Here is a 25441-nt window from a genome sequence, read left to right as displayed (position 1 = left end):
AGCGTTTAAATACAACAAATGCATTCCGGCGCTTTTTTTCGAACCGTATTACATTTTAAATTTTTAGCGTTAGATATAAACCTTCATTTAACTTCAATCTTCATACTATATTTGAACGATTTTTAACGTCAGTTAAAAAACTCTCGTGCGAATGAGGGGTTACCCTAGCTAGATCTTATTGAATCAAAACCACTGGACGTTTTGATGGATGCCGGACCAACCATTGCAATCCTAACCTATGACTAAATTGCGTGTTGAAATGTATTCAAGAAATAATTGAATGATATGCATTTAAAAAAGTATCTTCATGCAAATTTGTTTTGACTATAATGTAATTATTGTTTAATTATGAAATAATTATCGCTGCGTGTACACAATAGATATTATACAAGTAACGAAGTGACTATTATTTCTATCATTGATTATGTGTGATGTAAATTATAATGATAATGATAATTTTATCATTACACAAACACATTGCAGACTGATCACAAACAATTGATCGTTTGGATGTTCAACAAAACGCATCAACTTTGTAGTAATTACCTACCTTTTTTAATTAAAATGGGGTCGCGTTTGAACATGATTTTTTTTTTATTATTTTACAAGTTAGCCCTTGACTACATCTCACCTGATGGTACGTGATGATGCAATCTAAGATGGAAGCGGGCTAACTTGTCAGGAGGAGGTAGAAAATCCACACCCCTTTCGGTTTATACACGAAATCGTACCGGAACGCTAATTCGCTTGGCGGTACGTCTTTAGGGTGGTCGTTAGCCTCTCACCAGCCAGACATGGACCAATTAAGATAACGTCAATAGGCCCAGCCGGGGATCGAAACCTAGGACCTCTCGTAAGTTTACTGCGCATACCACTGCGCCACGGCGGCCGTCAAAAATCTCACCTAATGGTAAGTGTAGATATAGTCCAAGATTGAACACGGTAGCCTAGAAGATGCCTATTCACTTTTGTTTTAAAGATCCCAAGTTAAAAGCAGGAAACACAGACTTGGAACACCAAATCCTAGACGTGGGTATGTGAAAAGTAGACGCAAATCGTTTTGTACCTTTGTAAATTTTACCGGATTCGAACCTACGTCCTCCGGAAACGGAGGCAGAGGTCATATCCACTGGGCTATCACGGCTTCTTTTGCATAGAGGATCTTAATTTTCAAGATGTTAAAATACTTTCAGTATTTTGTTTTATTTGAGCAGGACAGACGTAGCAATTTGTTCAGAACACTCGATGCGTGAATCAGTCTCACACTTGGCCGGTTTTTGTTTGAAATAATTATATTATAGGCATAGTTTTTTTTTTATTGTTAATGTATTCAATAACTTGTGTTAGCGTGGAAGGTCGTAGCTTTTTTAATTACGTTAGGTCAGTATCGAGAATAATGGATATTATGTTTTTTTTTAATTTAATTATATAATAACATTATTATATCGAAGATATAATATTTTAGTGTAGATATTGAAAAACTTGTGTTCATGATCGTAATAAAGACTTTTTTTGTATATTTGGATGGTGTAAGTTTAATCCTTCTACACCACAATACTTTTAAATTGTGAGTTTAGTAAGTTTTTAATATGGCGGAACTACATTTGCTATAATATTAAAAGCTACCAGTCAGGTAGCTAATTCTGCTTTATATACTTATATGATATTGTTTACGGCCAGTTGATTTACCTGAGCATGTTCTATTTGCCATAATATATTTCTTACTACAGTTCTTATAGTGTAATAATGTAATTTTACGAGATTATAATCATAAGGTCCATTCGGAGTGAATTGACTTGTCAGTGTAGATCTTACTTCATACACAGTTTTTGTTGCTGTTTCATACATAAACCTCGTAAAATAGTAAAATATCTTACATTGAGTCGTGTCAACTTAATTTCTGATAGAATCTTGTATGATGTTACACAAACTTTAGAATTGTGATTTTAAGTAAACACAATTCCAAAGTACAAAGTTGTGGTTCTTTGATTACTTACCATCAGGTGAGATTGTAGTCAAGGCCTAACTTGTAAAGAATAAAAAAAATTGTAGTTCTTAGAGTTTTGTATTTTTTGAAGCAAGCCGCTATAGCTCATCAGGTATGGTAACCGACATAACCGGTCGTGGGTTCGATACACGTCCGTATTATTTACAAAATTCTCGAAAAGTCTACGATTAATTGGCCGAGAAAGAGAATGTTAGTAATAAAAAATATACCTATTTAAAAAAATACGTGGCCAATATTCTGTAAAATATACCTAATTAAAAGTATGTAAATATATTGATTTTGTAAAAAAATAAATTAGGATAAAGTTAATAATTTTATTTATTTCATATCTATAGTAGGTACTTAGAAGGTACAAGGTACCTAAAGGACTACTTCTCCTGTAATGCTATAATTTTGCTTACTATAATTCTCTCATATGTTAGGAATAATAACTAACTTTATGTTAATGGCAATTTTTAGAATCTCAAGTATTCCCTTTCAATTTTTGGTAAATTCAAGTCTGACCTCTGCATGCTCTTACTCGTACAACAAAGTACGCTAATTCCAGGTATCTGTTTATTTTGCTGTCTGAATGTTTATAATAAAGGGTCTGCAGTATTTCATGAATAAAAAAGGGAGAAAGCTAAATCCTCGACTTAGCACTTCATTAACACTGTAAATGTACTTAACGATTTTAATAAATCCTTAATTGAAGACGTGAAATTGCTCAGACATTGGCGTCTTGCCCATGCACTTACACTTTTAGTATAGCAACGTAAGAATTTAAATGGACTTAAAAAAAATCGAAATATCCCTGTAGTTTTTAATTCGATGTAAATGAATCTAAACAAAGAAGGTAAGTAGGTATAAAACTAATTAGTATTCAAAGTTATGGCTCTATTTATCCTTAAACATTGCAACATAAACAAGATAAACAACCCTATAAATTATCTCTTAGTTTAGTAATACCACTAATTATTATAAAAATAACTATAAGAATCGAAATCGTGGAACAAAAATAGTTGATAGATATCGCTTTAAATTAGTATTAAGGTAATAAATCTGGCAACATAAAATTCTTAGCCGTTAACGATAAGTTTTTTTCAATCAAACGGGCATATTTATCATGCTGGTTTCGACTTTAGATTGTATCATATTTGGTATTTATGACCACAAAAGTAGTTTAACGTGATCAAGGTAAGAATTCACTCTAATAGCAAACTACTAATGAAAAGTATTGGTCAAATTGTATTTGAATTTCGCAATTGTGCTGCCTGAAAACTACTAACTAAGGGTAGGTTTTACCATCTTCGGGTAAGTTTAGGATAGTCGTAATTGAAAGTTTTGTCACTTACCTATATTATCTCGAAAGAAAAAGGCAAAATTTGTGAATAAGCTATCAGACACTTTACAGAAAATGGTGAAGTTCTAAATTATCTTTTATACGATTTAGCTACCAACGTAATATCATACTCAAAAACATCTTCAGATCAAGTCTTATCAATACTAATCATTGTGATAACTCTGACTGATATGCTACTTACTCTATTCTGTAATAGCTTAGTCGCGAGAAATGATTTTTTTTTAATTTTAATATTAGCACTACTCATCTTATAAATAGAAAGGCTGTTAAACTAATTTACAAAGATTTTTTGAGTAAATCATTTGGTTACGCTCAATTTGATTGTTTTGCTTTTTATATACAACGAAGACAGTCGGGATCGAAAGCCACGCCCTCGCACAATTCGCCTAATTGCCTAATTATTTTTATTACCCGTTTGTTTCGGGCGCGGCCGTCTCGACCCATTTTCCAATTTAATCTTGCAACAAAAAAGAACACCTAACATTTTATCATCTATCAAAGCAAATAAGAGATCTTTTATCACTTCATTACACGTGTCATGAAATATAATAATCAAAAGTTTATTCTGTCGACATCTACGGTTCAAAGAAATATTTCCATTTGGAATTTTTAATGAGGGAATGTTGCCTTGAAATTATCCGATAGAGGATCGGTCCCTTTGTTCTTGATACGGAACACTTCGGAATCCTAATGAGGGACTGTTTACGTTTGACGGCCTTGAAACTTAAGAGGGTGTGGTAGGTGTACCATTCCTAAATTTTGCTACGTGTGATTCATAGAAAAATATCAATTCGTATATGTAAGCGTTTCGGTTTCCGGGCATTGTTGACTGTATATATACAATGTATCGAATCTTATGAATGTTATGAATGTTGAAATACGATACCTTAGTACACTCTTTAAGTGGCTACGTGGTGGAGGTATACTGTTCGGGTACCGAAAAAACAAAATAAATATTAAGAATTCAACGTGTGTAATAAATGCGATGCTCGTATCTTGATAAAAATGATATACTTGGCAGAAAATAAGAAAAATTATCACATTTTGGTTTATGAAATCATGGAATTAGTGTCATAAAACGTAGGCGACTCACGAAAATTGGCGGTATGATAAAAAATCGTGAGCAAAACAAGCGTGCCGGGTGTTAGGTAATCGAATTTAGTAGGACCCATTATGCTACCGAGGCCAAGGTCTTTATTGTTTACAACGTGCGCAGCCATGACGTACCAAATCATGTTTTCGGTACAATTGTACCGGCCTGAACTATGTTCTGCTTTATAATAATTATTTACTATTTAGGTACGACAAGGTCCTTACTTTTGGTTACAAACATGTTAATAGTTCGTGCATGTGTCGGACCAGTAAGCTAGTCTTTTGTTCAGAAAGGCATTGCAAAATGCACATACTCATTTCCATGTATATTTTATACTTGTACAGAAAATCCTGTAATAGTAACGTTTACAATATCGATAAACGATTTGGAAACAATTCTACATTCATTAGTTTGGAAAATACACTGTAGTCGTGCTTGTATATTTTATAAAAGATTACAGCTTTTAATCACTAATAGAGAAACCCAAAAGTATTATTCGGTCTTCGGATTATTAAATATTATTTGAAACTTTGAAGCGTCCATGTGAATCGAGGTTCTATAGATATTAATTGCTCTGCTCTATCACAGTAGATATATTACAAGCAGTAGTTGGACTTCATACTAAAGGTCGAAACGCGAGCTATACCTACGCAGCTCGTACGTGGGGTGATCGTGGGGTGAAGACCGTTGCGACTGTGCCGCGGTGACGAACGCAGTGTATTGGATTTTTTAATTATGACGACTAGGAAAAAAGTTATTATTTTTATAAAGTTTGATTAATATTTTGTATTCTAAAGGCATAATTTAATAAATATATATATAAATAAATGCTTAAATGATAAAATTGTGTAAATAGGTAAATGACGTAAACGTTAATATAATATTATTAAATAATTATTTATTAACTTCTTCATTTATGTTGTTTTCTTTGATTATTATGTAATACATAGATTTAAATCTTATGACATGTATGTTTTGTATACCTGTATTTTAAGGTAATAAAGAAGTTACGTAAAGAAGTTGTTTGAATTTAACAACATTATTGTGTTGCTCATACTTTAATGTATTTGAATAAAAAAAGTAAAGAGCCAGCTTATATCAATATACCTATCCAGATTTTTTTATTAAACTACTAGCGAACCCGGTCAATCTCAATTTGTTTTTTGTAGTTCCTTCCCTACATGCCAAGTCAGGGTCAATTTTTTATCGTCTATTCTATAGTGTGGGGGTATCGTTATCGGTATTTTTGTACATTACATAAGGGGTTAAAGTGCTAACATAATCTACGGAACCCTACACTGCGCGTGGCCCGACACGCACTTGACCGATTTTTTATTATTTGGTCACCTAGTGTGGTGGTAATAGATAGATGGCATCACCAAAATAAATATATGAAGGTCCTTCAAGATCATTGATTAGTATCAGCCTTATTTAAATCTACCAATCAAAAAACAACACGCATTTTATTGATCACTTCCTATTTTACTACAATTTACAAAGTATTTTATTTGTTTATTTAAAAAAAAGTATATTTACAATCACATAACTAAATGGAAACACAAAGTTGGCAAATGTAATTAAAATGCTGGAGGCAGGCAGCCCTATCACATGTTTACGGAGCGCGCGGCTGTAGGTATTTATTTCAAAAATATGGCCGAGTTATTATACTGCTTGTAATATATCTACTGTGGCTCTATTATTCTGTCTATAATCCCGTGAGCATTGAAGGCGTGATACAGATACACATCTATCATTTTGCAAAAAAACAACTATGCAAAGCTGACAAGGATTAATGTTTGATGTAGGTATCTGTTGACCTTGCTCACGAATTCATTCCATCAATTGTTTCGAAACGGCGTAACAAACTCAGTATACACGGGCGCGAGGATTACAATCTTGTTTGTAATAATCCACCTCTCAACGTTATTTTGTTTTTGTGGATTAATGGTACGTAAAAAGGAATTATGGCACGATCGGCAAATTGTAAGTGATGTAACTTTTACAACTGACAATGGAGCCTCTCCCACGCTTTTATAAACTCGTTTCAAAAGATTAATGGGCGCGTATTTAAATCTGGTGGTGGTCGTTTATTTGTTGGCTGCATTTCTTTGTAGACTTGACGGCGGACGTTATATTGCGCAGGTATATCGACAGAATACTTGATATGTCCTCGACTACATCCGGACGTATCTTATCATCATCAATGCGTATATTGAAGTTAAAGTGTCTGTCTGTGATTTCAAAACCATGTTTTCTCAAGTGTTTATAATTATTTACACAATACAACAATCAATTTTATTTAAATTTTTTGTCTCTGTACAATTGTCCGGGTTATTCTTTGGGAACGGGTCGATGAATTTTAATAAAACTCACTGGATGATAAAGGAGGTTATGCAACATACAGACTACTTTTATCCTGGAAAGATCCGTGGTTTCCGCGGGATTTGTTAAAAACAAATTCCGGGGCGTTAGTTAACTATAAGTATTAACGTAGAATCATAGAATTTTCGAGGCACGTTTTAGTGTTTAAATGGCGCCTTAAAGGCACCTTGGCAATTTTACGACTTGCGTTTTCATGCACATGTTTGTCACATGCAATAATGTTTTTCTATTAACTACGCCAGCTCAAGGTACTCAGTATTGTGGTAGGGTAAATTGGCATTTATGTAACATTCGTCACGACATTAATTAAGTTTCTGTAGCTAAACGTTCGACTAACGATTTATCGTTTCACACAAAAACAACGGTTTTCAATTCAGTATTAATCTATTGCCCTATTTCAGATTAATCTTTTATACATAAAAGGGTTTTATCACCAGATACCTTTTTAAATTTACTCGTGCCTTAATGTTTACTTAACTCCTTCTCTGTGCAAGTAATAAATATAATTATTTTTTGCTTTTGTGAAGAAACAGCATCGCTTTCTAGTGTCAAAAAAAAGTTATCAATTTAATATTTGTCTATTGCTCTATTTGACTTAATTCCGTTATACGTTCAAAGATTTGTTTATTTTTTCCTGAATCTCACGCTGTTCCTCATAGATAAACTTAAGTCTTGTACAAGTTTAATAAACAGCGTACCTTCTTATTTTTCAACCACTACTACAACACACTATATTAATTATCTTACACAATACACTGTACAATGTACGTGCGTTATAAGAACTCTATATCTGCGTAACATTATACTAGTTTAAACTTGATACCCCCGTGCCTTAACGTCTATATTAGCATTCTTTGCAAAATGAAAACAAAGCATAAAATTTATAACCGTCGAACAAACGCTCGAACAACAAAGAACAATGTCAGGGTCACGGTAAATATTATATATCGATATTCTGAGTCGTATGAAACTTGGGACGACTAATCATGAGTACTGGACCAATTGCATTTTCCAATCGGAATCGTTGTAATCGTTCTTAACATGATTTTTTAGAATTTACTGTTAAAATATCATCAACTTTATGTTGCAGTAGAGTATCTAGCGGAAACATCGTGGTTTGACCCCAGGATAGATACATTACATCATTTATAACCTCAAAACAGATGAATGGATCTGGATGACATTTGTCATAGTGTTAGATTATTGTCTGAAATTCCTAGAGTTACTTTACTTTTAATCCCGTTATATCCACGGGAATGGAGTCTACCCGGGTCTAACTGCGGGGTACAGATTGTAAATCACAGATAACCAAGTCAAGAATTTCATAGGCTAGATTAAGCAGATATCAAGATGCAATTAGCTGAACTTGTTAGCCATACCGATTGTGGTTGTTAAATCACAATTGCTCGCAAGCGCCGGTTTCTGTAGGCCGATCTGAATGAGAAAGTCGTATACCGGTTACCGGCTCCCACTGGCAAAGTCTACTTTCATATCACAATAGATGTTCTGTTTATCGCACTTAACTGAACATGGGGCTACTGGGCATTCAATGAATGTTTTTGTACTATGATGGTTTTATGGTAGCCGATAGATAAACCTACAGTGTAGTTTAAATTATCCTTTTCCACAACCACCATCAGCTGTGTTAATGGTTATTTAGCTTCTAAACAAAATGTAAATATATTAAATGATACCCTATTTATTTAAGGTACTCCAAAACTGTGCAAGAATAAAGACCCTTTTCCTGGATTTTGTTTTTTTCTTCTTTCTCTCTTTTTGTCCTTCATATTTTTTAAAGGAGTTTGGTCCGCTTTGACTATCTCTGTTTCAACCAAGAAACAGAAAACGATAAAGCTAACGATTCTTTAATTCCATGGTTTCAACGCTGTATAATATTGCTGCTTTGTTATTACAGAATTCGATGTAATAACAAGCAGCAATATTACTAACGCTCCTTACGCTCCTTACTAAAATATCAATCAGAACAAAAATTACGTCAGATGTTAAAAATCATATTCGGTGTACTCAACGCAACTCTAGTTTTATAAAACCAATGTTAATAGAAAATAAACAAATGAAATTTCAAAATGATTTTGTTTATGATGCACGTTTTGTTCATGTGATATGTCTTACATTGTTGTTTTACACGGAAAAAGATTCGTATTCAGTTTATAAATTATGGATAGCGTAGCACAAAATCGAACGTTCTGGGAACATAAAAAAAATGCATTTTCCGTTAAGAATACAAATTCTCTGTTTTGTCTTTAAGCAGATACTGAGAATCCAGTTGAAGGAATAACAATACCTAGTAATCTTGGAGCTGATGGCGCAAGATCAAGGTGTTTCGAAATTTCAAGAAAGAGGCTTATTTCCTGCAATGGATGACCATTTAAATAACGAAGTTAAATAGATAGAAAACACACATTCTATATAACAAATGGTTTTGTTTATAATTCAAGTTGCCAAAATGATTGCCCATCGATGTAAAAAAAAAGAATAATATGACAACAAAAATATGGATATAATAAAAGAACTACGTTTTGCTGTTGTTTTGTTTGTACCAGTGCGGGCTAGATCCATATTTTTCGAACATATTCGAAGTCATGTTTATCAGGATAGTGTTAATACTGTCTCAACAAAACAAAAGAAGACCGTCCTTGCACTAAACTCTCACAGGCTAACTTAGACTATAATGTTATCAAAGATCTCTGAATATGGAGAAAATTAGAAAATTTTGCTCCACAGACATTGTGATCACAATCCCATAGGCACGATGCTCTAAGTGCACATTCACAAACCATCAAAGCCATTGTGCATATCCTAAGTAAATAAAGACAGAAATATCTTAGTACACATATTAATATTTTGGACGCAAACTGAAAACACCTTAGAGACCGGACGGCCTCTGCATTTGTTTGTTAAACACAAACGTTATTATAACTCAGCCTGCCTGGGACACGGCGAAACAACTTTAGCTCTTAAGTTATATACAGAGCAAACTAATTGATTTGTTTGCTTATGTGCTATATTTTTTTTCGCTCTTCATTATTGAAAACGTATAAATTAAATATGAAGTACCAAAACTAAGTCATCCTTTAAATAAAGGTCTTATTCTGAAGGTTTACAAATTCTTAATTTACTAATTTCTTCATATTCTTTATATTATATATTATTACTTTGAATCTGTTTTGAAATACGTGGTTACATCTTGAGCTTTATTTTGCTGTGGTAAAATAGGCGCATTTGAAGTGGTAAAACGAGCAAATTAACTCTATTTTAAGCCATCGCTATGCAATTAAATTACTCGAGGAGAAACATAAAAAGTGGACACAGCGTGAGCTCTAAATTCTAAAATTAATTTACCTACCTCTACCTACGCAGTGTTTTTCTACACAACAAGTCTAAAATGCAGAATGACTTTGATAACATTAAGTCCCAAAATTTATAAACCCGTTCTATTTAAATTGTTCCATTTAAAATATACATTTTAATGTATAATTAATTTGCAAAAACGAATATAATGCGGTATGCACGATCAACTCGCCATTTGATATAAAATCGAGTCGACACAAACATCGTTATTTTTATTCCACGCCCAAGGCCAACGCCGCCATGTTGCATTCACTATGTATCGATTCAAAAAAAGTTCGTAACTCGTAAACAAGGTCTTTATTATGCTGCATTTGAAAATAAAACGAGGTGCAAAGAATATTTTTACATAATTCCCTCCTCAAAGATTTACAAATGGCCTAGGCTCGTTGTTTTCTAAGTTGTTGGGATGTATTTTTCCTACGATTTTATTAATGTCTGCAATATCCTTTCTTGACATGATACATCTGGTACCGCAAATAAGTGACAATAGGCATGCAGGTGTCTAAAACATGTGTAACATACTTATTGATACATGTATTCGTCTATTTTGCGAAGGCCATTCCGTCTACGTTTTAATAGTAGAGTGGATCTACGATCATAAATCTAATAAGGTATAACGAACAGTTAAAGATCCAAAGCATGACGTCAAAACATATTAAGAAATCTACTAAACCAGACCACATATATTTATGAAATTTCGGAAGGTTTTGTATGTAACAACAGCAAAACATAATTTCGCACAAGGAAGCTGTTAAAGCCACACGAAATGCTCATAAAATATCTACATAGTGGCTTGACATTTTGAAAGCCATTAATTAAATAGAAACGTCAGATTTGTTTAATAACGTTGACTTATCTATTCTACCTAACCAGTCGACCTTACACCTCGTTTAGATCTCTTATCATAGTCTTAAATGTCAGCATTATAGTCACCGAACCCTACTGCCTTTTATGTAATTGGGCCACCAATTTTACCGCCGTTTTTTGTCGATTACATTAATATAACTAAGCCATTGTGTTCCCAAGGTTACCCATATTAAGCCAAGCGTGTTTCCGCTCGACTGTTCGTGCCCGCCTTTTAGGAACATACTTTTTGTTTCACGTAAAATACGTCTTAAATTATTATTATATGCCTAACGTGTTTTGTATGTAATATCTACTTGTATAAAATCTTTGGATGCATTATTTCCTTAAATTGAAAATTCTTAAAACTAACTTTTAATTTGTTATTTTTCTTAAACCTAATAACCCGTGACATTTTAATTAGTTTCAGTTGTGTATTTCATTTAAATACGTAACTATTTTTAATGTTTCAATTATCCTCTTCTGAAGTTTGTTATTTAGAATTAGCTACAAAAACATAATTTATTACATCTATACAGAATATAAAAGCTTTTTTTGCTATAAGTTGACTATAAAATATTAAAATTAACGTTCAAAACACATAAAACGTTCTAGTCTACAATGTAATCACCGTTTTTTTATCTCGACGCAAATGTATACACAATGCTATGTTGACACGCCCCAACGAGATATGAGAGCCGGTATCTAATTCAACTGGCCTTGGCAATGAAAAAACCAGTTTTTTCGCGTAACCTTGACGCTTTATTTTGCTTTTCGTGCTGCGCCACCGATGTGCCATGAAGTTGAAGAGATGCCTGTTCTTATATTGATTGTTATCTAAGTAAAAGGATTAAAAATGTACGCCATACGAATGAATTTGTGACTATCAAAATGTTTTTCTTTTTTTATTGTGTTTTTATCTATTACTCTATTATTGTGTTATTCTTCGTAAAAGTATACCTTGCTGAGATTTGCCCAGTCTGGCACATTTCAGTGACCGTTTTCACTGTTCAGATAAAAAATCTTATAAGAGTGCTTTCGTGTCCAAACTCTTAATGCAATACTCGGTAATTGATCGCCTTGTCAGGGGAAATATGTTTGGGGAGCTTGGCAATAAAGATAAAACTCTGGGTCGCACGGCAACGAATTGCGCTATTAATAAGGTTGGCTGTCTTTGTTCTCAATTTTCGACTCTTCGAAGGTACATGTACATTAAACACGTGCATGAATATGCTGGAAATAAATTTACGTAACGTTATCATAAACAAGATGCGGCAAGAAATATTTCGGTGTCTGTAAATTGAATGAGTTTATTAAAATGTCAACAATCATATTTGTACCGCTCAGTATTTATTAAAAGTACAAGGTTAGATGGTCTTGGTATGCACAATGTTTCTTTATGTTTTTTGCTGATATAAAAAGAGGAATTTGATATTCTTAACCGTTGTATCAATAAGCCATTATGAATTGTGAGCTGTTGTTTGCTTAGTATTAAATACCGAATATAAATTACAAGTGCTTTATTTATCATTATTAAGTAAGTCGATTCGGTAATTATACATATAAAAATTGTAAGACGAGTATGATTGTGAACTAATAAATTATAAACGTGTTTTGTACCAGTTAAACATTTATAATGTTATTATTCAACACAAATGCCGAAAGTCGTAAATTGCAGAACATAGTTCGTTTAAAAGTGTTAACGTTTTCATTTAATTACAAGCATTCTTTTTTTTAATAATTCTATTTTGTTTATTTGTTAAGTAAATTGATTGAATTAAAATATGCATCTTTGTTAACTAAGAGTTAAATTTTGTCTAAAAAACTTTTTGATAATAATGTTGTAATCACGGAGTTAGAGGAATATATCTTTCGTTGCTGTTTTATTTTAAACACAGTTTCCTCAGTTTCGTAATCTGTTAATATAACTTCCTCTTTATCTTGGTCGTTTCTCGTGAAATATATTGCCGATATAATTATTTTATCTTGTTTCTTTATTTCCTCGTTAACATTATTTTTAGAAATGTTTATTTATTTTTCATACGTTATCAATAATGGATATATGGAACATGTTGTAGTTTTACTTGTATTGATTAATTATATTTTTATATTTAATTTAGTTATAAAAGCGTTTTATTCAGTGAAATTTTTGTTTTCTTTCCTCAGAGCTGGCGCCGGTGCGAATGGCATCTTTTCACGAAGACTGGACTTCTCTACATTCAACCTTCTACCCAAACATAAAGTGAACTCATATCAGATAAAGGTAAGTGCCAATTTCAAACATTTTCAAAACAAAAGTGAATACACATCTTCTTCTTGGTAAGCGCGCTCCACCTTAGATCGCATTACTGCTTTCCATTAGGCATCATTTTAGTCCAGTATTTCTTTAAACAAAAACTTCTTACCTTTTTGGTGTTCAGAATTAGAACCCTATGGTGCACTATGTCTAGTTAGATTACTATATCAGCTTAGGAACTTAGGAGTTGTAGACTGGTTTCAACTGCGTTTATACTAAGTCATACCTCCGTATGAATGTAAGTTTCAGCACTAAGCTGCTTGCAAATCTATTGGAAATTTACTGAAATTAGTTTTCTTGTTAAAGCGTGACTATCTCAAACTGTATCTTCACTTGCCATCGCGTGATATAACAGTCACGCACTAGCTCTGCTAGACAATAGAATTAAACTTTATCGCACTTTTTTTAAATTGGATATTTTCTGTGGGGTGACATGCTAAATTACTCCCAACGGGTTCTCGGCCATAAATTCATTGTAACTAAATAATGACATCCACTTGAAGCACTTTATCGATTGGAGTAGAAACTGATTAAGATTGGCAGACGAGAAAAAACGGTTTACACATCGCTTTCTGTATTTTAAAACCTATTGCTATTTTTCTTTGTAAAACCATCGTTTTAAATCTTAATGAACATTATTATTGCATAAAATGTTATATACTTCTACTTAAAAAAGTTACTTGGTCATTTGGAAAAAAAATATCAATATGGATCTATCTAGTTGATTCTGTTCACATATATGATCAACATTTTGTACTTCACAAAAATACTGCAAGCATCTAGTTTCACATTTTCAAATCATTCATCATCATCATACTTATGGTCAGATAATTTTTTTCACAAGGTACACTATATTGCTATACCATATTAGTTTGTTGATGTTACTGTTACAGTTAACCCGTTAGTTAGCTGATGATAATATTCATCACATTGTGCTTTATTATTTTTAAGTATATTAGGCATTATAATTCTTTGAAGCACTTGAATTGTTAAAGCTATATTTACTTAAAGCCCACCCATACCCCTATGATTAAGCTTTTTAGTAAATAATGATTAACAAGAATAAATAGAAATACACCACCCTGAACCCATACGAGTACATTCTAATAAAAAGAATCTCTCACATGAAGGATCTTATGTTAACCCCCATTCATACATGCAGAAACTTCTTTTCATAACAATTTGCAGCAAGAGGTTTAGTGGTTTAGGTATCTCTTAACTCATTAGTCTCGTCATCACGTCCACTTAGACCACTTACGGTTGTGTTTCTTTACCTGATTCTATTCAACGGAGTTTATTATGAATTTTGTATAAATTGAAGTGCTTTACATCAGAATCCTATGGTTCTGGGAGCTGTAATTTACAAAACTCAAACCCCCATAGAGAGATTTTTATAAATGACTTAATGAAACAAATTGTACGATTACAAAACAGTCTACGTCAATATTCATGTCTGTAAACTATTTCAAGTTTTATTAAGTGTAGGTAAAATATAATAGTTGTATTTTAGGACTAATCTCTGTCTCTAATCTAATTTTAACAACAAAGTCTGATATACGAGTCTGAAATATGTTTATCACTGAAAAAGATTCACACAGGTGAAAGTTTGCTTTTGTTAGAGGTGCCATAAAAACACTGGCCTGACACTTTTGCGATAAAACGCCCTCACAGGACGCGCCGTGTGACCCTCTCCACGTTTTCTACCAAATAAACGTTACTCTGGTGTAATTTAATCGCTCCAGTAGGTGTTTTACGACTGCCTTACGGACTTTTCTACTGAATTCAAATGTTTATTTTAAAGCACGTAGCCGCGAAAGTACACCTCAAATTACGTTAGCGTTTAAAGCTTCACAGAACTCATGTTGACTTAACACATAAGTGTTTACTTTGAGCAATGTTACTATATTTTAAATGAAATCATATTTTATTTTAACAGAACGTTTGCATGTTATAATTTAAATCAATTGTAGCACTGAAACCGATTTGTGAAATCTAAATGTAATTCTATTGCGAATATTCGTGGAACGCTTAACATACAATTGCTCAATTCTGTTTAAATTTGATTGTTTTTTATATAATGATTTATTTATTTTGCTATCATCCGCGAAAATTCGGCGAACCCATGCGACAACGTCACCCAGGTCCGACAAAATACTCTCTACGTACGTTTCACCCCGAAACCGGAGCATCCTCAGGAGATGTTGACTCTACAACGTGCAATTGCAAAGTGTCGTTTTCGACCTTTTATCTCGCATCGCATTCGAATGCGATGCGAGATAAATCGCTTATATTATGAGTATCTTGGCAACGCCCACCTCTTGCCCCCACCTACTTTTTGGTCTATAAAAGACGAAGCAAAGGTCGAAAACGACACTTTGCAATTGCACGTTGTAGAGTCAACATCTCCTGAGGATGCTCCGGTTTCGGGGTGAAACGTACGTAGAGAGTATTTTGTCGGACCTGGGTGACGTTGTCGCATGGGTTCGCCGAATTTTCGCGGATGATAGCAAAATAAATAAATCATTATATAATCATGATGAACTTCCGCAAAGGCCTTGAGTCCGTTGTATGTCAACTGACGGTCATTCGCCCGCCCGCCGTGCCTGTTTCTATTTTTACTCGCCGTTTGTTTGATATTTATTACCAGCGTTTGCAGTTAGTACTTGGTTTACAGTTTCCATGATTATGTTATCGTCTCCTGTCTCTTAGCAATCTTTCCCAAAATTTTCATTAAATTTCTCACCTGTGATTTAATTCTCATTTATTTCAAGTGCTTAAATATTGTACGGTTTCACCATCAGCTTCTGATAAGTGACAGATAATTAAACCATAAGTTTTGTTACTTTTAAACTTAGACGCTCCGCAGTTTCACCTGCGTAGTCCTCACAAATAACATGGCTTTGTAGTGGTAAAAGAATTTTCAAAATAGGTTCAGTAGATTCAGATATTACCCCCTACAATACCACAAATTTTAGCTCTTTGTAATATTAGTATCAGATGACAATGATAAATGTTGTCTATAAGTGATGAAACTGGCTCTAATTTTCTTCAATTAGAGTCGCAAATATCTCTAACAAAACATACACAGAACGGTGTAAATAGAAAATGTGTGTAGAAGCATAAATTGCGTATATAGTCCGTAACATGCCGGCACCAGTGCCACATTACTACCATACTTGGTCTATAAGAACACGTGTCCACGTCTTTGCCTCTCGCCACATCTACATCAACAGCGCCTTATTAATCAGATGCGACGTGCTTGAGTACTAATCCACGACAATAGATTAAACCAGAGGTTCCCAAACTATTTTTCTTATCTAGCTGGTTTCGATTGGCCCCATGCAGCTACATTTCTACCATTTTCAAAATTTTGTGCTTTTATTGTGCTGTGAGTGGATGTAAAAAAGCAAAGTTGTCCAATCATAAACTTAAGTTTTTAACAGCGCATTCTCACTCGAAAAATTTCAAAACTCAAAAACTCACTTGTTTTATTTAGAAAACGCCCTATTCAGCATGAAACTAGATACAAGTTCAGAGACGGTAACGTAGCCACTGTTGAGTCTCCCGTAGACCCTTGGAGGTCCACCTGGACCACTTTGGGAACCAATAGTTTAAACCATTCTCTCTCAGCTTTATCGCACAAACACGAGCGGTATTGTTTTGTACACCCGTTTCGCTTCGCTTCGCGTGACAGAGTCTCGTTTGTATACCACCAGGGGAAACTATTTTGTGTTTCCCATATTTTATCCGTTGTATTCTTTAAATTAAGTCTTTTATTTTTAATATCGTGTTTGTATTTATATTCTTCTCTATTAAAATGGAATAAATGAAAATGTTTTTTTTAAGAACGAGATATGTTTAAGTTCATTATGAATAGGGAATATTTTGGTGTTCTCGAAAAACCGATGAACAGTAGATTACAGTCAACATCCGACGATGATGATTCAGAGTGAAACGTACCTATACCATGTCCAGATTGAATTGCGCTATTTGGTAAATAAACAAACCCTTTTGTCGATGCCAAACTTTCATAACAGTTTTCAGAACCATCAAACTATTAAAACACGCACAAACACTTTGTTCTTTACAATCCACCTATGGAGAATCATACAAACGTAACATTTTTTTAATTTACACAGGGTTTAATCAAAATTTTTAGAAATAAATGAAATTAAACACGAAATTATGCACACAGATTACATTTAAATGTTAATTTGACGTTTCGTCTCTCTAAGGTTGTGCCAAGTAAAATTGTCACCACAGATTAAAAATGAACGATTTACCGATTGTAAATATCGAATGTATTCCGTTCAGTATCGATATCGTAATTGAGTAATTTGAATAAAGTATTTTTTTCATAGCGCTGTTTAGTTAGTTACGTACTTATATGTTAAAAAAAGATAATGCGTTAACAAGTACTGCCTAAATTTTTTAGTACTCTTTTAATTTATAACAAACAGATACAAGTGAAAAAATGTTATTTGATAGGTATTAATTAATATGCAACAGAAAGAGGTAGATAGTTAATAACGCGCGTATTTTGACTGTGTGATTAGTGTTGCCAACTTAGAAGTGAGTTTTTAAGTAAAGTGATTTTTTTACAATTGATATAAAATTCGATTAGTAGTAGTTAATTCTCGATATAGTTCATCAACGGTCCATCCCTAGGATGACGTCACAACTAATGTCAGTGATGAATACGGCCATATTTGTTTATAAGATTTTGCAATTCTAAAAAAACGAAGTTTACTTAAAGGTTTAACTGTAAGCCAGCCTATTTCTTAAATTTCACTTGTCTTAGTGAATATATTTATTTATTTATTTAATACTCTTTATTTGTACACCACAAAAATAAAAGAAAACAAGCAAAACAGAAACACAAGAAAATATTTACAAAATTTACCAACTAGCTATTTGTTAGTAATTTAAGTGACGTGATCATTCACTGTTTATTTAATGCTAACTGATCAAAATTGAAAGAAATTAAATACCACGAGTCTCAAACGGTGAAGGAAAAACATCGTGAGGAAACCTGCATACCGGAGAATTTTCTTGATTCTCTGCGTCTGCCAATCCGCATTGGGTTAGCGTGGTGGACTATTGGCCTAACCCCTCTCATTCTGAGAGGAGACTCGAGCTCAGCAGTGAGCCGAATACGGGTTGATAATGATGATAACATCAAAGTTAGTGAATTGATCAGCCGATCTGGTTGACGTTGTTCTTTGGCTATGTCTGTTTGTCATGGAAATAAATTTATTATTATCATGATTCATTTCTATTTATCATTGCCGAAACCGAGTCTTACGTTACGTTATTTTCATTAATGATTATTTACGTAAGCGGCAGCCGTAGGTACTCCACCAACATCAAGAGTCTCGCTGCCATTCATCAAAAATAATCCACTCGAGAATGTTTATTATAGTGACTCGGTTGTATGAAAATTCCACGGATTAAATTTTACAATGTACATTTTATTATCATTATTTTTTACTCCTTTGACTTGGATGTGGTTAAATACTAATCCTTAATGTGTTTTAAATGTATTTTCAAATTATTTATTTTACCGGATAATGTGTTTCTCTATTAGCTACAATCAATTATTCACCTATAACTGCTGCTGGACAGTTTCCGTTCCCGTTCCCGTTCCAGTGAGAATATGGGGATAATATAATATATGTTTAACTAGGATATGTACTATATATACAATTTGGTTACAAAACGGAAAATTCCTTCCCCAAAGCAGGTTCGTAATGACTCCTCAGGGTAGGCAGAGCATTTTTGCATTGACGAAGTGCAGCCACTGTATATAGTCTGTATATACACAAATAAAGTGGCTTTCTAGTGGTAAAAGAATTTAAAAAATCGGTTTAGTATATCCAGAGATTCTCGTTATCAACCCTTATTCGGCTCACTGCTGAGATCTTGTCTCCTCTCAGAATGAGAAGGTCAATAGTTCACCACGCTGGCCCAATGCGGATTGGCAGACTTTATACAAGCAGAGAATTCAGAAAATTCTCTGGTATGCAGGTTTCCTCACGATGTTTTCCTTCACCATTTGAGGCACGTGATATTTAATTTCTTATATATCGCGTCTGTAGCTATCACCTTATCCAAAGATTAACCCTACAATACATCTTTTTAATATTAGTGATTAGTGTAGATTAATTATTTGATTGCATCGTTCAATTTCTTAATTCTAAAAGCTCTCGCGTGTAGTAACAGCAGTGAAACGATACTTAGTTACAAAGTGATTGATAATAGTGACAACCGAGGCACGTTTTTGCAAGCAACATCATTAAAGACCGCGACCACTTCTTCTATTTATGGTGGCCGATGTCTACCAGCATATTGATCGGACCGGTTAGCGGCACATACCAAACCTGGCGTATGAATTCATCGTGCAAGCGATTTTCACATCGCCGCTACTTAAACAGATTTTATCCACTCACGATCAAACGTTGTAGCCTGTGTTAGCCAGACATACTCGTACCTCATTTTAGGAAAACTGATTACAATACGTAAGTAGATACGGGACAAATAGGGTAGTTGACTCATATCAAATAATAATATTAATTTCAAGTAGTACCTACATGGAATAAGAGTCTGAAATATATCGATCGATATTAATGTTAAGTTAAGGATTTCTTAAAAGACTTAATTTAAAAATCATGTATTTTTTCAAACAAAAACGCTGTCATTCATGTCATTTTTTTGTGACGTCACAAAAAATAAATATATGATGTTTTTTTTTCAATCTGGTAGAACGATAATGAACAATTTAAGATCATTTAAAAATGTGTCCACAATAGCCTATTATGTAGTTTGGAGCGTAGTAGCTTTGAAGGTAGCAGGTTCCAAGGGTCCAGATCCTCGATTGTCTCAGAATAAATTGTAACGTAACGCAACCTGCGGAGATACGTTAGCAACACCTCATCTCTGGCGCATTTCCCAAACGCAGCTGCTGAAAATGCTCAATTCCTTAAGCGTCGTAAATACTCTTAATGACCGCAAAAAATTCAAAAAAAGTCTTTAACAGTGTTTTTCTAAGACTTGTTGCGAAGCTAAGTGTAAATAAAATATGAAAAAAATACGTTTTATACTTGGACGGACCAAAATCCTTGACCTTCCAAAGCCAACTCAGACCAAACTCCATAATTGACTACTGTACTCAGGACCTAGGCATAGTAAGACCATAACTGACGAATTTTGAGCCTTTCTAAAAAGGCGTATGTGGCTATTACAGGCTAAAGGGCTAAAGAGTGGCAACCTCTTAAAATGTCCTAATAGATTCATTTGTCTTATTTGTCGCATTGGACATAGCTCGGCTAATGCTTTTTCGTTCATTTTACCTAACATAGTTTTATGCAAGCATTTAATCGCGCTAACGCTCCTATTTGTAGCTGTACTGAGAATTCAAAAAGATATATTTGAATTAACTACGCATTTAGATACCGAATGGACGACTCGAGACTTAGTTCGCAGCGAAATCCTGAACTACGATATTATTTATTGAACTATACGTATCAAAAAAGAAAGAAATTATCTTTACTACTACATCATGACACACAATTATTTCTAGTTACACCAGAACAATACCCTGCGATATGTGACATAACTTGGGAAATCATTCTTCCTCTTGAATCACTACTTATTCGTAACGCATTAAAATCTGTTGCATAGTTTAAAATAACTAAGAGTACAGAGGGAAGACGAGAAGCGATTTTGTTTTAATAAGCTGAAATCAAAAATAAAACTCTGAGGGCCAGCTTCACCATTTTCTGATTAGTGCATTATATATCAATCACAAGTTTTGTCTTTGTCTTTCATCTACTCGTTATAAAGATTGTGGTGTTGTAGGGCTTTTTTACTATTATAAAGCCACTTTAATTGTAAGTGTCTTGGGCTATATTTTAACCCCGTATTCTCACAGAAACGGGAACTACGTAGGTGAAATGGGGCGTCAGCTAGTTGGACATAAAGTAAGAAAGTGACAGCAGCTAGTTAGACTAACCGACATGTTATCCTTATTATAGTGAAACCGACTCCAAGTAAAACAAAATATTTTGCTTTATTGAAACGTTAGCGTACTATAAAGATGTATTACTATGAAAGAAACAATAATAGCATGAGCGAATCGGAAAGAGATGCGGCAAGCGCGCGGTCGCCCGTGTAACTAAATCCGCCGGAGCCCACAGCCGCGTATCACCCGATACTCCGCTCAAGGCTTCCCATGTGGATTAGCACTGTGTTTTTCTTTTAAATCGTCTTGCCGAGCACACAATGAGATAATAGCTTTATCATTTTGGCTCGGGCTCCGCATTGGATTGATAAATCGGATCTCGCTAAATTGAAAACATTTCCGAGTGCTCAATTTTTGCGTGGGCCATGACTGATTTTTTTGAATTGGATTTTATCTTGCTAATGCAGTTATGACTCAGCATTCACAATCGAAATATATGCGTTTTTATTTATAATCGAATTGTTAAAGTCAGTTCGCTGTAGACATTTATAAAATTGTTGTGGAATACTTTAATGATTAAGTACATTACAACTAATATATGTCTAGTACATGTCTAGTAGTTTTTTTTAGATTATTACAAATACCTATTACAAATGCGTCTTGATTTTCTCAACGAACCGTAAATGGCAAGAAATAAGAAAGTAGCCAGCTAATAGATACAATAGGGTTGGACGCCTGATAACTCGTAGTAGTGCAACTTTCTTGCGCAGAAAAACTTGCATCTCGATGTTAGCATGACGTGCAATCTCATACCAGTTCAGATATCAATCGTTTCGTAAGACAACTTGACGTAATTATTTCTAAGCCGAGATTTATGTTAAAATTGCTAACCCTTAAATCAGCGCATGTGTAAGGATGATGCCTTGTTAGTGTTTTACCTTGTGGCAACGGATCAACACAGCGTATTGTCATACGTGCGTTTCGTTGACGCACGACGTCGCAGCACAAGAGGACGATGCACGCACCCAGTCAGTCTTAACAATACATACAAAATAAATGAGCACTGTCCGTCGTCTGTTGAAACGTCGCCTGCGATAAAATAAATTTTGTGAGGTTGTAGGTGGTAGAGGTAATCTCTGGATCGACTAAACCGACTATGAAATTTTATCACCAATAGTAAGTCACTTTATTTGTATACTTTACTATACTTTAACCCCGTATTTTCACGGAACGGGAACTGCTCGCGTGAAACCGCGGCACTTCGGATAGTTTAAAATATGTAGAAAACGAAGCAGCGTTGACGATACGACGTCGCAACAGAACGCAACGTACAAATGGGGCATTGCTCTAATCGGGGCAGTTATTGCTGTGGTGCAATGTTTGCATCTTGCACATTTTCTTCCAGCTAAGCAAAGTTTTCGAAATCGTTTATAGGCACTAACACTATAAATGGCTAGCTTGGGAACTTTGCCCAACGACTACTGGTTCCACCATTTCGTGTGTCTCTGATCAACTTTTTATGAAGTTATCGCAAGTATCCACTTCAAGAAAACATTATTGCTATACATGGAGCGGACACGGGAGCAGGTTTCTGTTGCCATCGGACTGTATTGAATTCAATCTTGGTAAGGGTGTAGGTACCTTGTTTACATATTTTACGAATTTCGTTAAATATTTGAAAGTGTTTAAATACATTTTTGCACTATCGGCGCTTGTATCATTTATACCTACGTTTACCTCTTTACTTAAGTTCTCAAAATTCTGCTTGCTATTGTTATTATCTACTTTTTTCACCAAGTAAGTAGTAGTCTGAGTAAGTGTCAGTGAAATATTTGCAGCAAAAAACTCTTAAAGTAATTCTACCCTACCTTCTGGAACTGTTCCTCCCTTATGTGAATTAAGAGTGTTTATTATTATCGTTTTACTTACTGAAGTTATCACAATTCTGATTATTATTATTACGATTTAACTTGTGTTCTGTCTACCTCTCCACCATCGGTGCTCCAAAAAAATTCACACCTAACATAACTTGAACTTCTGGCTTCAGTTATTAATTTCTGCCTTATCTTAATTTATTTTAACAGCGCTGCATATAGGTACAAAGTGTATCGAATTCTGAAAATCGCTATATTTAAAAATGTTTACTATTTTTCACTATCAGCGGTTGTATCATTTATACTTATTTTATTTTTTTACTCAAGTTCTCACATATGTGATTATTGTTACGTTGGTGCTGCAAAATACTTGAACCTCTACCAAAAAATCTGTCTCAGCTATTTTAGTTCTTCCTTATCAGAATTTATTATGCGCTGTATAAACAGTGTTTGCAGAATGTTCAAAGCTATGCTAGTGCATCATGACGTCCCACACTTGCTCCCACGCACATAACGACACTGCCATCCGAATTGTGACTCATTAAAATAACACAATTTTATATTTTAATACCATGCATTATTAGGTGTGAACTGTGATTGATAAGTTACATATTATGACGTGGATAATCATTATTACACTTCTAGTAATATGTCTCTCATTTACTTTTAATAAGGACTGTTTCACTACCTTCTGATAAGTAGTAAGTAGTAGTAAGTAGTAGTAAATAGTAGATAGTAGTAGTAGCTTATTGTCAAATTTTATGTTTGAATTAATTTGAAATACAAAAAATTACAAACCTTACGTTAAGACTATCAGACTGTTATTAGAAGATGGTGAAACCGGTCCTAATTATTCTAGTGTTTACTTATTTTTAACCGACTTCAAAAAAAAGGAGGAGGTTCTTAATTCGACGTGTAGGTATGTTTTTTTTTGTAGGACACAGTGATGCATTAATTTAAGCTGATTAAATCATGAAGTTTTAGAATGCAAAGAAAGTTCTTTCAGAAACGGCTATAATTACGACGACTAGCTTGACACCGCCTTCAAAGTGATCAGAAGGTATCATATACGATGTTATTTTTCGCTTTTTAGTGGTTTGAAGTCGGTTTAATTTTTGTTGTTAAACCCTTTGCATTGACATTTTGGTATATTTTATTATATTATCGAAATTAGTGATGCTTAAAATGTTTATTATAGTTAAATGACAGTATTTAGTTTCTTCTACTGTATTATTTATGTAACTAGATACCACGCAGATAAATATCGATGCGCCGTGACTAAGCCCGCCCACCTTCTAAAATACTTCCTACCTATTAAGATGTGCTAAATAAACTGTAAGAAGACTTCATTAGATTCTGCAGCTTGTAATCAGAAAGTGATAATTAAGTCCCAGACAAGATAATGACTTTACGGTAGGTACAAAATGAAAGTTCAATTCTAGACTTTAAACGACAATTTATGCTTGATTAATCTCTTAACTGAACGCTGTTGATGAAATTTGTAAATTTTTGGATAAACTATACTTTGTTAATATTATATATAGGTACTTGAAGATTTTGTTTGTTAAGTGGAAAGCGCTTATTTTTGGATTTACAGGTCTAATTGAATTTTTTTTGTATTGGATAGATAGTAATGTAGCAAAAACGGGAAAAATATTCCTTTTCGAGAACTATGATCGTCGGCTGCGTAAAAATTACGTAAAAATCAGTTTGAACATTCATAAAGGGTTGTTACGCGGACGAAATCGCAAGCGTCCACTAGTGTTACGCCGTTGAAATTTAATATACTCAGAGGCACAATTATCCGCCCACTTTAATATGACGCGCGCATATTAGTGGGCGGAGTTGTGCCTCTGAGTATAGTTAGTTAACGAAAAAATTATAATACTTCATGATACATTTAAATTCTCACTATAATAGTAAGTTTTCCGGGAAATAATATAGCGTGGTATTTTCGTGTAGCAACTTGTAGTTACCAGAATAGAAGTAGAGCGTTCGTTGAACTTTACCGATACTATTATTATCTCGATAACGCTAATAATATTTTGGTTAAACATGTTTGATATCGGGCCAAAATACTGTATACAAATGCACTACATTATTAAGTAAGATCTATCATAAATGCATACATTTTGTATTCCCGCAAGTTAACGAGGGTAGTCGGATATTACTGTTTAGTACCTAATAATTTATTTAGGAGTAAGTATTAGGTTATTGTTGTTAAAAATGTTTGTTGTTAGTTGGACATAATAGTATTAAAAATTACCGTCT

At 33.8% G+C, this 25441-nt stretch overlaps 1 protein-coding gene across 1 annotated transcript in view; it reads left to right on the top strand.

Annotated features, from left to right (window-relative positions):
• The window catches only part of LOC112058315 (headcase protein), a 105143-nt gene that overhangs the window by 23045 nt on the left and 56657 nt on the right, over positions 1-25441 (top strand). Inside the window, exon 2 of the mRNA XM_024099037.2 lies at positions 13207-13303. Within this exon, the coding sequence (XP_023954805.1) occupies positions 13207-13303 (97 nt within the window). The remainder of the gene's footprint in view (positions 1-13206; positions 13304-25441) is intronic.

The sequence above is a fragment of the Bicyclus anynana genome, chromosome 9 (assembly GCF_947172395.1).
Source record: "Bicyclus anynana chromosome 9, ilBicAnyn1.1, whole genome shotgun sequence".
NCBI classification, from domain to species: Eukaryota; Metazoa; Arthropoda; class Insecta; order Lepidoptera; family Nymphalidae; genus Bicyclus; species Bicyclus anynana.
This window is presented reverse-complemented; position numbering and strand designations above follow the sequence as displayed.